Source organism: Engraulis encrasicolus, chromosome 5 (assembly GCF_034702125.1).
Source record: "Engraulis encrasicolus isolate BLACKSEA-1 chromosome 5, IST_EnEncr_1.0, whole genome shotgun sequence".
NCBI classification, from domain to species: Eukaryota; Metazoa; Chordata; class Actinopteri; order Clupeiformes; family Engraulidae; genus Engraulis; species Engraulis encrasicolus.
Window position 1 is genome coordinate 25,570,042 of NC_085861.1, and position 13,372 is coordinate 25,583,413.

Consider the following 13,372-nt stretch of genomic DNA (forward strand, 5'->3'; position numbering starts at 1 on the left):
GGGACGTTACTTTGAGTACACCATTGAGGAGCTGTTCATCAATATCAAATGAGTTTCCTCCTTCTGCAAAGACTTCGAGGAAATTTGATGTTTGATTCAATAACTTAATTGGTCACACCTTTCCTTTGCTTTTGAATGCTGACATGCAGTCAACACCATTGAAGGTATGTAGGGCCAGTTCCTGCAAAAAATCTTCAGCCAGCAGGTTGATGTCAATTAGTCTATCTCCCATGTCAAAAATTATGTTGATAGTTGAGGACTTGGTGTAATACAGGAGAACGAATAAAATGTCTTTTGCTCTAATAGTCTAGGCAGAATTTCAAATGTGCTTATTTAAGGGCCTGAAGGCAAATCATGTTAATTTTTGGTATACAACTGATTTAGGGGTATTCAAGGATGCTGAATCCAAATCTGCTGTATACCGGGCGCAAAAATGTGCGGAAATGCCTCAAACGGGCAAAATCCAATATGCCCGCCGACACCAGGTTAAAATCTGGTAACCCCTTTTCTTTTTGACTAAACAAGGTGTGAATGTGAAAATAAGACTTATGTTATGTTTTCATATATGGGGAACCCCATTCTGTCATCAGATTTAAGGTCAGATTTGAAGAAAATGCTTATATAATTGGCTGGCAGCTTTTTTAAAGCAGGGAGACTCATATTGTCAACGATTTTTAGCATTATGATCAAACTTTCAAGATCCACAGAAAATAATGTCTGATGTCTTTGTGAACACCAATACTACCGGAAACTGCACTGAACTGTCTACATTCACCTGAAAGAAGAAGTTTATGTCTACCTATTTCCATACACACAATGTCAAATCAGATGAAGTCAAAGACCTTGAGTGACAACATGATGTGCTGCATCTACAATACACCCGCATTCAAAAAAACATTTTAAAACACGTTAGACAGCACATATAGTTACATTTTAATCTGTTCGTACACATTTTCAAACGGGAACACGGCAGCCATGTTAGCTTACACAGCTAACTGTACGAAATAACGCCTTAAATCGCAATGACAAACCGAACCAAACAGATACTAATAAACGTACACAAACTACAATACACCCGCATTTAAAAAAACATTTTAAAACACGTTAGACGACACATATAGTTACATTTTAATCTGTTCGTACACATTTTCAAACGGAAACACGGCATCCATGTTTGTTTTGCGACCAATCGAACGCTCAATGAAGGACCCCTAACCTGGAAGTCACCATTTATTCCGGAACTCACCATTTTATTTACCGACAGGAGCTATGTCTGTGGGAGCAGCCGATGGGGCGCGAAAATCGCAAAGATGGCTGCGCCCAGAGCCATACAGAGGGGAGAGTCGGGCAATCTCCACTGTGTCCTAGGGCCGACTTCCGCATTAGCAAAATTAGCTGTTTTACCACCTGTGATGTTTATCTGAAGTTATTACTTCGAACAGCAAGTCTTGTCATATTCCCTGCATTGCATCGCATTGCATTTGCTGTGTGCTACGCCCACTACTAGGCACTAACATTCGCAATGCTGAGCAGTACTGAGAAGCTAAAACAGCTAATTTTGCTAATGAGGAAGTCGGCTCTAGCACACAGCGGAGATTGCCTGACTCTGTTCTCTATATGGCTCTGGCTGCGCCCAGTCAATACGAAATTCTGCTAGTGCCTTGAACCGCCCATTGCCAGTCTAGATTAATCAATAGGCACGATCGCAACCAAGCAAAAAAAGGCTTGATCAACACGAGATCTGCTTAGTCGAATAAAGGTGGAGTTGAATGCTTGGCAAACAAGTTGGACAGTTTTTTCTAACATGATTTCCCAAGACATAAAAAACGCTGCTTCCTACTTGGAGCAGCGAGTGAGCTGCCTCACAAGCATGTGGGCTACACCTGCAATTCACGCCAGATTGATGAATGCCAATCACAGCAGATTTCCAACGGCATGGAGGAGGTCTTCTGCCCAGCAACAGGTGCGATCGACTTGTCGTCAACGCATGCATGCGCATTTAGACAGCAATGCACCCTGGATGAAAATGCTGCATGACGGTTAGATTTCAAGTCAAACTTCGAAATTTCATCGATGTTGCGTCGACGAGGTGACATGTCACATGGTGTCAAACTATCGCGGGACGAATGCGACTGCAGTCAGATTTCCCTTCAACGCTCGTCTGCGGCCTGCCTCCGAGGTCACGCGCCCATGAACTGGTTGGTCAACAACTCACTCACGTGTGTATATGGGTCTTGTCTCACACCTCTACACAAGTTTGCGCAGGTCCCCACTTCAGCTCCTCTTCACTGCCTGTCCCCACTCCTCAGGGGTCCGCTCATTTTTCCGACGCACCATTGGTCCGATGCGTCAATGTTCCGAACATTTCCCATTGATCCTACAGCACTTAGTCTCAGATAACTTTTTACCAATTAAATGAAACCCTTTGTCCCGACAGTCCAATGTTCCGACCAAAAGCTGCTTTAGATCACCGTCATCTCTGAAGCCTACGCAGTGGTCATGCTGCTGTCTGTGACAGGTTAGGTTTAGGGAAAGTTTTGGTCAAGGCACAAATTTAAAACTCAGAAACATTGCAATAGCCTACTGACAGGTTAGGGTTAGGAATGGTTTTGGGTAGGGCACAATTGTAAAACTTGGCAACATTGCATTAATGACAGGTTATGTTTAGGGGTGGTTTTGGTAAGGGCACAGCAAGACCGACTCAGACGGCATCTATGTGCTCGTCGCAGCGCATGCAAGTCTACTTGGCACCGGGAAAAGCAGGACATACGACCTGGGATGATGACCAACCCCAAACAGCCATTGGTCGGAACATTGAGCTGTCGGAGCAAAGGGTTTCATTTAATTATTTCGAGTTAGTGGGCTGTAGGATTAATGGGAAATTTTCGGAATATTGACGAATCGGACCAAAGGGGTGTCGGAAAAATGACATGCTACCACTCCTCACACGTGGTGTGTTAGTAGAGCAAACAGGTGCGAGCTCATCGTCTCGTTCATATTTGTGGTCGACTTTAAATGCGCTGTATTTAATAACACCCACATCATGACAACAAGTTCTCGCTCACGTGCTTCGTCAATGTTGATGACAGCAACGAAGTCGTACGGGGCTAGTAGCTCTTGTGGTACTGCATGGCTACTTTACAAAACTTTTGTTCCCGCGATGGTTTAACGCCATGTGACACGACTGCCGCGCAGAGGTCACCTCCCTTAAACTGCGTCATGAACGGCAATTCTAACCAGGATGCTTCACGCGGACACAGTGAGCATGCTGCTTGCTGCCTAGCAAATCTCCTGCCTTATTGAAAAAACGCCATCATGAACGACCTTTATGTCTACTATGGCTACACTGCTTCGTCACGAACGAGCCTATTTTAGAACCTGTCACCAAACAACCAATCCAGTTGCGCATCTCTCTGACGCAGTTTGACCAATAAGCATTAAGCTCTCTCCCCGCTAGTTGTCGCGGGAAACTCAGCGCGCTCTGGAAGTATTGTGTTATTTTGCTAATTTCTAACCGATATCTGTCGGAATACAAGTGATGTGGATGGTTTTTATCGAAAATTCAACATGAGGACGCCATAACATTCCATATTCACCAAGTGTGTGTTGTAAGTGCAGTCACTAAGCTTCCACTGTTTTCAGTTGACTGGCTAACGTCAAGTTGTTGTGATGGATGGAGTACTGTCAGTTTACTGTGTTTAGAAGTTATCGTTACCATTGCGATAGTTTGTTTTGGTTTCTTTCTGCTAGTATGAACCATGTGTCAGTGCACAGCGACTGACTATTTCCTAGTTGTATACTTAACCAGAACATGAATGAACCATATTGGTGTGCTGTTAGCTAACTCCTAATCTCTATCAACAACAAATCAGCAGCTATAGTTGCACTGTGCCTGGAGTGGCCACCATGGCGACATGTAGCCTGCATGTGTCAACCTTTTGGGGTTGGTAGAGCTTTCCTTCTTCTTAACCCTGTGTCAGGGTGTCACGCTGTCAAGGTCAGATTAGTTAGTTGGCTAATCCTGGTTTGTTTTGCGTAGAGTGACAGCAAAAAACGATGTCCTGATAAATCTAAGAATCTGCACGTAACATCAAGTCATTTGAATACGCTATTTGCATAGGCTATGCGATTCTGTATTTCACTTGTATTGTGTCATCTGATTGCTAACTGTGTTTGCATGTGTTCTTTGAAGAATCATGTCTCGTCGCCTTACCAAAGAAGAGCTGGACCTTCAGTTCGAGCAGTTCTTGAAAGAGGTACGGTAAAAAATTGAAAATCATCACCTTGTCATTTTCTCGTTCTGCTTCAGCATGAACGCCCCCGATTTGGTTTCTCTTAGTAATTTTGCAGAGCCAACATACTGTAGAGCAGTATTTCCCAACCTTTTTTGTCTTGTGTACCCCCAAGCCTTTTCGTTGTGCCATGAATACCCCCTAAGTCAAGTTCTATAATGCTTTCTCTATCCCAATGTAACTAAGCTCCATATATTTGATAAAATTACATGTTTCCAAGTACCCCCTGCAAATGTGTTCGCGTACCCCTAGTGGTACACGTACCCCTGGTTGGGAAACACTGCTGTAGAGTATGCCTCTCCAGTAACCGTCCTTTGTTCTACTCTACTACTGTACATCTTCATTCACAGGGTGTATGCAGGGTTTTAAAAAGTATTAAAAGGTGATACATTAAAAAGGCAAAATTTAATGGCCTTAAAAGTTGTAAATTTGCTCAAAAGGTGTTATTTTTTGAAAAATTAGGTATTTTTTTTGTTGTAAGCTTAACATTTTGACAAAAAAATATGATTGATTCTGTATCTGAGGACAGTATGAGGGCAGTCATGGGTAAGCGGTTAGGGTGTCAGGTTGCCAACCTGCCAGGTTGGTGGGGGTAGTAATTAACCAGTGCTCTCCCCCGTTCTCCTCCATGACTGAGGTACCCTGAGCATGGTACCGTCCCGCCGCACTGCTCCCTTCCCTTTTTGCAAAAAACGAAAGTGTAATGTAATGTTAAGGAGGTAGAAATTACAAAAGATGCAAGTTGTTAATACTCGCGTCGGAGTGTTGTGATGGTTGTAAAAAAAATCTTCAGATTGTGAAAAAGGGTATTAAATGGTAGTAAATTTGACTTCAAGATTGCTGTATATACCCTGATTCAGATCATTAGGGTAATTGGTGCCGCCACTTATCCTGTCTCCTGCGAGTTGTGCTGTACTGTCAAACTGTAGTGTACAGTACTGCTTTGCAACTAGGTATCCTCATCATCATCATCATTAAATAATTTGGGGTCTTGCACATGGTCAAAGGGGATAATGTGTGGAATGACCTGTTTGATGGTTCCAAATGTATGCAAAGAGTGCTCTGTATGTAAACAGTTGTACAGCGTGGAACAATTTTTAGATAGTATTAAATAATGTTCAGATTTCTTGTCTTAACTTATGTATAATTTCAAGATAATGGAATGGTAAGTGTGTGTGTTTGAGTGTGTTGGCTTGTTCTGGTTTCCGCAGTCCGTGTCCGATGACTCTGTGGAGTTTGGCGGGGGACCCAAGCGTCCCAGTGTGCTGGACAGCCTGGGCAAAACCCCACCGCCCCGGGTAGAGAGGCAGAAGACTCCCCCCACCACCCGACCCTGGTGGCAGGATGATGATGATGATGAACTGGGTGAGTGTCCTTAACGGGAGGAGATGTGCCTTTCGACGGTCCTTGCCATGAGGCATTTCTGTGATGCGACTATTCATTTACTGCTTAGTTTACTTAATTGTGAAGTATGTGAGACATTTGAGGCAAAAAATGGATGGCTAACCTCCCAGTGTTGAATTATCCTTCAGTCACATTCAGTATATTGTATACACTTTTCTCATGAATCAGAAAAGCTGTAACTCGTGTAGAAACACAAAAGACGTGAAAACAATGAAAATTGCCTGTGACACACACACACACACACACACACACACACACACACACACACTAGACTATGGTTGGTGATTCTAAGTTGATTATTTTGTGTTCTTTGCGTCATTGTGAAGTGCATTGTATACATTTCAGAATCAGATACAGAAAATACAGAACAGCGACTTGATGTTTTCTAGTTTCTGGTGTTGAGGAATAAGGACTATGGTGTAATGTGACTCTTTACCCACTTGAGGGTGCTGTTTCCATTGCACAGAGTAGACGCATTTCGGCGTGTGCCTTCTTCAGTGTGCTCCTTCTTGAAACATTGAATTTGAAATTTGGGCCAGCACCCTCAGAGATTTAAATAATTAAGAGTGACGCCTGCTCCAAGAAGAAAATTGGTGCTGTTTCCATAACATTTTCGTTGCTGAGCTGACTGGTGTTGCACACGTAAGGAGAGTGTGACACCTGATAAACCCTGTGATTTTGTCCCCATGACTGTGTAATAACAAACATGTACATTGCATTGCAGAGGCTTACAGGTATTTAGGCACAGGTTACACTCCCTTGTCCAATTTTGGAGTTATGGCGATGTAATTTACTGTTGCAGCCCTGCCAAACTCTTCTTATTGGCACAAAATTTGAACCTGCAGCCCTCGCTCCAACAACAACTCTATAATCATTATAGCAGTTACTCCACGACACATGGTAATATTCATAGCTCTCAATGGATGTAAAATTACGCCATAGCGAAATGAAATGGAAGATGGGAAGTATTGTGAAATTTGACGGTAATGGCTCATTTGCTATCAGAGCATAGTCATTTAGCCTAATAATAACTGACAAAGTATTGTTTCACATTGTTTTCTTGGAGAGCACATATTCCACAGGCTTCAACAGCTATTGTTAATATTTTCCACTGTGTTCATTTCCGCTCCATTCCAGTGTGGCAGTATGACATTTCGAAATCTCACTTCATTTCAAAATACATTTTTTTCTTATGGCGCATTGCCAAGATTATCTGTGCACCTGTTGTTTATGTTGTGTTGAAAATAGCATACATCATGACTTGACCTTTCCACAGGTACAGTTTGAGTTCCAAGGGGAGACTGTACTGTTTGTATTTTGCTTATTTCTACCAATGCCTACATAAAAACACAATTTCAAGTTTTTATTCGCATCTTAACATCATCAGCGTGTATGGAACATGTCTTCATCAGATGGTTTTGCAAGTTATGACCTGGTCAGTGGCCCATAGCCCACCAAATATAATCTCTGCTCTGCCCCACTTTGCCAACCCACATACTGAGTACCGCCCGAGCAATTTCGTGTAGAACCATGTCACGCTTTTCATTTTCCCTTTTGATGCTGACCTATGGTGTCTTGTTCCTCTGGATTGCCCCCCCTCACCCTCCTTATCCTTTGCTTTGCCTTTGTGCCTCTCTTGACTTTCTTCCTTCCTGTTGCTCTTCCTGATGATAACCTTTTTTCCCTCACACGCTCTCTCTGCACCTCTCCTTTGCGGCGTGTCTCAGAAAAGCCAGTGAAGCGCAGGTTTCTGAAAGTGCACCAGCCACATGTTGAGAAGAAGCAGACCCCAGGCGCCCCAGAACAGGGTACCCGATATTCTCAATCTCTCTCTGTCTCTGTCTCTGTCTGTCTCTCTCTATCTGTCTGTCTCTCTCTTTGTCTGTCTGTCTGTCTGTCTCTCTCTCTCTCTCTCTCTCTCTCTCTCTCTCTCTCTCTCTCTCTCTCTCTCTGTCAGCAGCTCAAATCTCCCCATGTGATCAAGCCTCTTTATTTCCTCTGTGAAGCCTCGATCAATCAGTTCATACCTCCCTCTTTGGTCTGGTCTCTTTTCACTGTCGCAAGTTGTCTGAGTGGAGAATTCAATTCGTTCATTGGATTATGTTGTGTGTAGTATTTCCCATATTCACGTTCATTTATGGGAGGTAATTGATTACATGACCCACTAGTGACATCACTGACACAGCAGCAGCATTTCTGAATATATTAGTGTCTTTTGAAAATTACTTTGCTCATGGACAGATAATAGAAATACACAATATAAACATAATCTTCATGGTAATAGAGAGTGTTATCTAAAATGGTTTAGGAAGCAGATTTATTAACCCAGTTCATTCCATTTCCCTGACATTTAATTTACATTCAGTTTGTAGTGTCCAATCCACTGACTCATAGGTGAACTTTAATATTCAGCGGTGAGTGTTGCTGTCTCCCCCAATGGTCCGTATTAGTTATTCCCGCATCTCTCCTCCTCCTCACTCCTCCTTTGCTGCATGCGTGCTTTGACTAACACTCTGCTTTTGCTTCTTTCTCCCCTCTTCCCGACCTGTTCTTTTTCTGTTCACAAACCTGCACGGCTTATTAACTTTGTGTGAAAGCGGCCACAATGCCGGTTCCCAAACCGCGCACCAGAACACCACAGGGTCTTCCATCCCAGGGACTCCCAACCCCTATCTCCCAGCCAGAGTGCTCTCAGGTGGGCACGGACCGGCTGGAGGCCCCCTTGCCATCACCATCCCACGGTGGTTCCCACTGCTCATCACCAACACCCAGCCCCACTGCCCCATCGCACTACGATTCCCAGAATGCAGCAGCTACATCTGCAGGGTCCAGCCCCGTGCCCTCGGAGAGTAGTAGTGCTGGATGGAGCAAAGGCCACCGCCGGACTTCCTGTTCCTCTGACAGGGTGCCGATGGCATCCACAGCTAGTTCTCCCAGCCATGACGTGTCCCATGATGCATCTGGAGTGTCGGCACCTCTTACAGATAGCTCCCGCTACGCAGCCGGGGAGAGCAGCAACAGCAGTACTGAGAGTGGCGATGGTGAGGGGATGTAAAACCAAACGACTGTAGCAGGCTCTTTTGCGCCTATAGATAGATAACTCTTGCTGTTTTGTGCCTACTTATGGCTAGATGCTAGCTTTTGTATGGCAATAGTTGTGTACCTGTATGTGCATGTGTTTAAGTATGTAGTTATTGTGTGATGGTGTAGAAATCTGTTCTTCACCTGTGTTTGGCATACGGAATATTATTAATTGGTGGTAGACTCAGTATCGTCATAGGTAGCCCGAGAGGAAGAGAGGAGAGGAAGGTAATGGGAGGGAGAAAGGGGAGGTTCTAGCAACAACCTCAGTGCCTCAGTGCAACAGTCAGTGCGTGCGTCTTAATATGGGACCTTGCCTCCTACACTTGCGCTTGTCTCCTCGTCCCGCCTCCTGGCCCCTCCTCCGTGGAGAAAACGATAAAGTTTCCCAGCTGTCAGCCTAGCCACAACAACTTTTGAGGGACTGTTTTTCATTCACCATCCCAATTGCAAATGAGAAAAAGACTCTACAATTGAGCTTTTGCAAGATATTGAAATATAATGCTGTTGTCAGTCAGTGATGTCATCATGACGAGAAGCAAGTGGAGGAGGCAAGTGGAGGAGGCAAGGTCGCATATTAAGATGCACTCAGTGCGTCAGCCGTTCAAGCCATGGCTGCGACCCACAGTCGTATTTAGGGATACAAGGATGTTCAGTCAAATGCCTGAAGATGTGTAATGTAAGACATGCAATTACTGTACATGCACTGAAATTGATGCAGTGTACTCTTTTGCTCTGTCTGGTGCGTCAGAAGCGTAGTCTCTGCATCACACACAGACACAGACACAGACACAGACACACACACAGACACAGACACAGACACAGACACACACACACACACACACACACACACACACACACACACACACACACACACACACACACACACCTTTTGGTCTTTAAAACATTTACAAGTTGTCGGACTGCTTCCAAGCTTAGCTTCATGCGGTGAGCTGGGACGTCCGTTTTATTTTTCTGTTTGATGTCGTGTTGTGTCTGAGGTATGAAATCAAAGCATTTGTGTGTGGGCTGTGAGCTCTGTAGTCAGTCTGCATTGTATTCCCCTGCAGAGGAGCTTTGATCCGCTAGCTAGGTGTTGCAGTACTGTGTGTAGCATAGTGCTTCCCTTTGTGGCTGTAATGAGCCTCTGAAATGTGTTTGTTCACCTTGGTGGAGAGGTGAAATGGGGACTTGTCCCTCTCTGACTTCACTGAGGCAATGCTGGCACAGAGCATGTCTACTAGGTTTGTGCATTACTGACGCACAGACAAGGAATGCTGCCCAGTGTGATGACATCACAGCCCTTACCATTCAGGAGTACTGAGCATGTCAAGGTGGTGGGAGGGCCAGCCGGTATCAGAGATCTGTGATTATCATCACTGTGAAGACGGCTATGAAATATCAAAAGAAAACCTCTAAAATGTTTTTTTTTTCTTCAAGCAACTTTAAACATTTCGTGCTCAAAACAAAATCATTATCTTTTCTTGTCATGGTGACCACCTTAACAATAACGTGTTAACGGGCTAACCGTATTGGATGTGTTTTGTAAGTGAATGAATATCAGGGTGTGGAACTGAAGGTTTATTTTCCACATTGTGGTTGTTGACAGCCCATTGTCAAGCACTCTCTTGGTGATCTTCATTGAGCAGTGAAACAGATTGATGTATCGTATTACCTGATGTTCAAATTAAATTCCTTTGATGTTTACATGCCAATGTGAGATCAACTGTAATTTCCGAGACCTATTACTGTTGCATAACTTCAATTTAGGGATAGACAGACTAAGGCAACATGACATTTGCCAAGCTGTGCTTAGAATGCCTCATTTCACCACTCTTGCAAATTGCCATTTCAAAATTTGTTCGAGATTGAGATTGGTTTTTGGCATGGCCTGTTCCTTCAGGCCAATACCTAGGTCAGGGGTTCCCAAACTTTTTTCCCTGCGCACCCCCTTGTACATTTCAATGTGGTTCGCGCACCCCCTGAGTTAATATTTTGGTGTGCTGATGGCCGCGCAAGTATGGATTCACTGCTCATTCACTGCATATTAAGCACAGTCATTTCTGGGGAATTCTCTTTTCCAATAGTCTTGGAATTAAACTACACTTCAGATGGAGCCTTCCAGCATATAATGCACCATACTATTAAAAACTACTTAATGTTCATTAATGCTAGATAAAAACTCACATATCCGCCATTGCCCTATTCAGCTCACGCACCCCCTTATGGCAGGCCGCGGACCCCCAGGGGTGCACGCACCCCAGTTTGGGAAACCCTGACCTAGGTCATTCAACATCAAGGGCAAGCACTGTTGCCTTGAGACAATCTGGAAGCCCCTGCTCTCTAGATTTTGTGAAATGATGACGTCCTTTCAGATGTTCTGAGATAGAGGACATTGATACAGACTGTGCCCACTTTCAAGGACGGGAACATACTGCACCAAGTGTAATAATAAAATAGTTTAGTTTTGAGTGTGTGCTCTTCTCTGTGACTTTTTTTCTGGTCCTGTATCAGCGTTTTCCACAGACCAAGTTCCATTGTGTGGTGCTATGGACAAAAACATTGTCCAGTGCAAAGGCTATGTGTCTTAGCCTGATTAACATCGACTTTCAAATCGAGACTTGGTTTGACCAAGCGCAAAACCAAACAACTAACGTGGTAGACCCGCCTCTCTTGGTTTGCCAATGGTTGTTTGCTTCCCGACAAAGTGGGCGGAGTTCCCGTTTTTTCGGGAGCTCAGAAACGATATCTGTATTGCTCCTGGCCGGGCTAGAAGTGACGCTGAAGGTGTTGGGTCACTAGGAGGCTAATGTGTATACCCTCACTTATACATGTACACTATTTGCGGATGTTGATCAATTTGTGGTGCTGTGTTTTTACTCTGTGGTGCTGCCCTATAGAGTGGTCTCTGTGTGGGAGACACTGTTTACTTAATGCTTTATAACAAAGCCAGATTTTTTTTACAACCTAAAACTATGACAAAAATGTTGGCGTCTTCTCTTATATGTAAGGAGGTTTTAACAAACACAGTTCAATCTCTGTTCTGTGAGTAAGAAGGGTCAGTGATCAAACTGTTCTATTTTGTTCTATCTCTTGGGTCTTCAGTCATTCTGTGTGTGTGTGTGTGGTGTGTCTGTGTCTGTGTCTGTGTTTGTAGTCCGTGTTCTGTATCCCTCTAGGGCAGGGGTGGCCAACCAGTCGGAGACCAAGAGCCACATTTTGTAATGTGTCACAGCAAAGAGCCACATCGGCACACAAACATCACGCGGGCATATAAACATGCGCACACCCACCAACATGGGCATCACCCATCCCTCTCGCACCACAGACCAGCATACACAACAACACATGGGCATGAACATCAGCCATCTCTTCCTTTCTCACACAGACACAGACAGACAGACAGACAGACAGACAGACAGACAGACAGACAGACAGACAGACAGACAGACAGACAGACAGACAGACAGACAGACAGACAGACAGACAGACAGACAGACAGACAGACAGACAGACAGACAGACACACACACACACACACACACACACACACACACACACACACACACACACACACACACACACACACACAAAGTGTCAGATTGATGTTACACTCCAACTTAATGGCCTGACTACAAGACAATCCTGAATATAAGATACCCCCCCCTTTTTTTTCTTTACTGCTTCAATTTTTTGGGAAAAAGGTTTTTTTCAAGATAAAAATGTTGTTTTAGGCCTACATAAGAAGACAAGGGTACACAGGTCAAAATTATGTTCATAAATTCTTTCATATTTTAATAAAACACGTTTCACAGCATCATTTCCATGAGCACTCTTTATAACAGAGCAAGAAGTAACGCGGCACAAAGATTCTCCGCCTCTCTTAGCTCATTCGGGGGTTAGGCGCACAAGCACCGCTTTCTTGCGCACAGATGATTGTTGGATGTGTGACGACACCATCCAAAATTAACAAGGTGGTTCGTCAAATCGCCGTTCATTTTCCACATTAATGTTTCAGCGGGTGCTGACAGGGGGCCATGGGAAAAAACAAAGTTTTCTTTTTGAGACTAAACTGAGCGCGGACAAGCGACAAGTCGATTGAAATTGTTTCCCACCTGCACGCCGTCTGCCCGCGCCGCTTTGACAATGGCTGATAGACCACGGCCGACAGAGCGAAAACCAGGATAGATGCGCTAGTTTGTCTATAGCCCGCGAAAATAAGACAATGTTAAACCAAAAACATAATTTCACGTTCGGGTCAATAGCCATGAACACTCCTAACAGAGCGCAGAGATGGCTACGCAGGACAGAGATTCTCGGCGTATCTCTGCTCCAGACGCCTTTCTCTTCATATAATTTGCACATTTATAACCACCATATCCGAGCGATAGAATCTACAAATGTGGACAGCACATTTCCCTGACCTTATTGAGGAGTGATGGCCAAATCTTTCAGGTTAAAACATTTTTGCCGCTATTTTGTCTAGTCAGCGAAAGACACGGTCATAAAGCGCTATTTTTAGAACATAGGCTTAGGCCTAAATCACGTCTTGTATTCGCAGTAACAAATGTCACACACCAACGTGATCATTCAGGA

At 44.1% G+C, this 13,372-nt stretch overlaps 1 protein-coding gene and 1 long non-coding RNA gene across 3 annotated transcripts in view; one reads left to right on the plus strand and one right to left on the minus strand.

Moving 5' to 3' along the window:
- The window catches only part of LOC134449195 (uncharacterized), a 28,613-nt gene extending 24,185 nt beyond the window's left edge, over positions 1-4,428 (minus strand). The window contains exon 1 of the long non-coding RNA XR_010034914.1: positions 4,214-4,428. This is a non-coding gene — a long non-coding RNA (uncharacterized LOC134449195). The remainder of the gene's footprint in view (positions 1-4,213) is intronic.
- The window catches only part of cep162 (centrosomal protein 162), a 113,732-nt gene continuing 103,817 nt past the window's right edge, over positions 3,458-13,372 (plus strand). For both annotated transcript variants that reach the window (XM_063199016.1, XM_063199017.1), the window contains exons 1-3: positions 3,458-3,608; positions 4,193-4,256; positions 5,504-5,657. In XM_063199016.1, the coding sequence (XP_063055086.1) occupies positions 4,197-4,256; positions 5,504-5,657 (214 nt within the window). In that variant the 5' untranslated portion in view covers positions 3,458-3,608; positions 4,193-4,196. The remainder of the gene's footprint in view (positions 3,609-4,192; positions 4,257-5,503; positions 5,658-13,372) is intronic.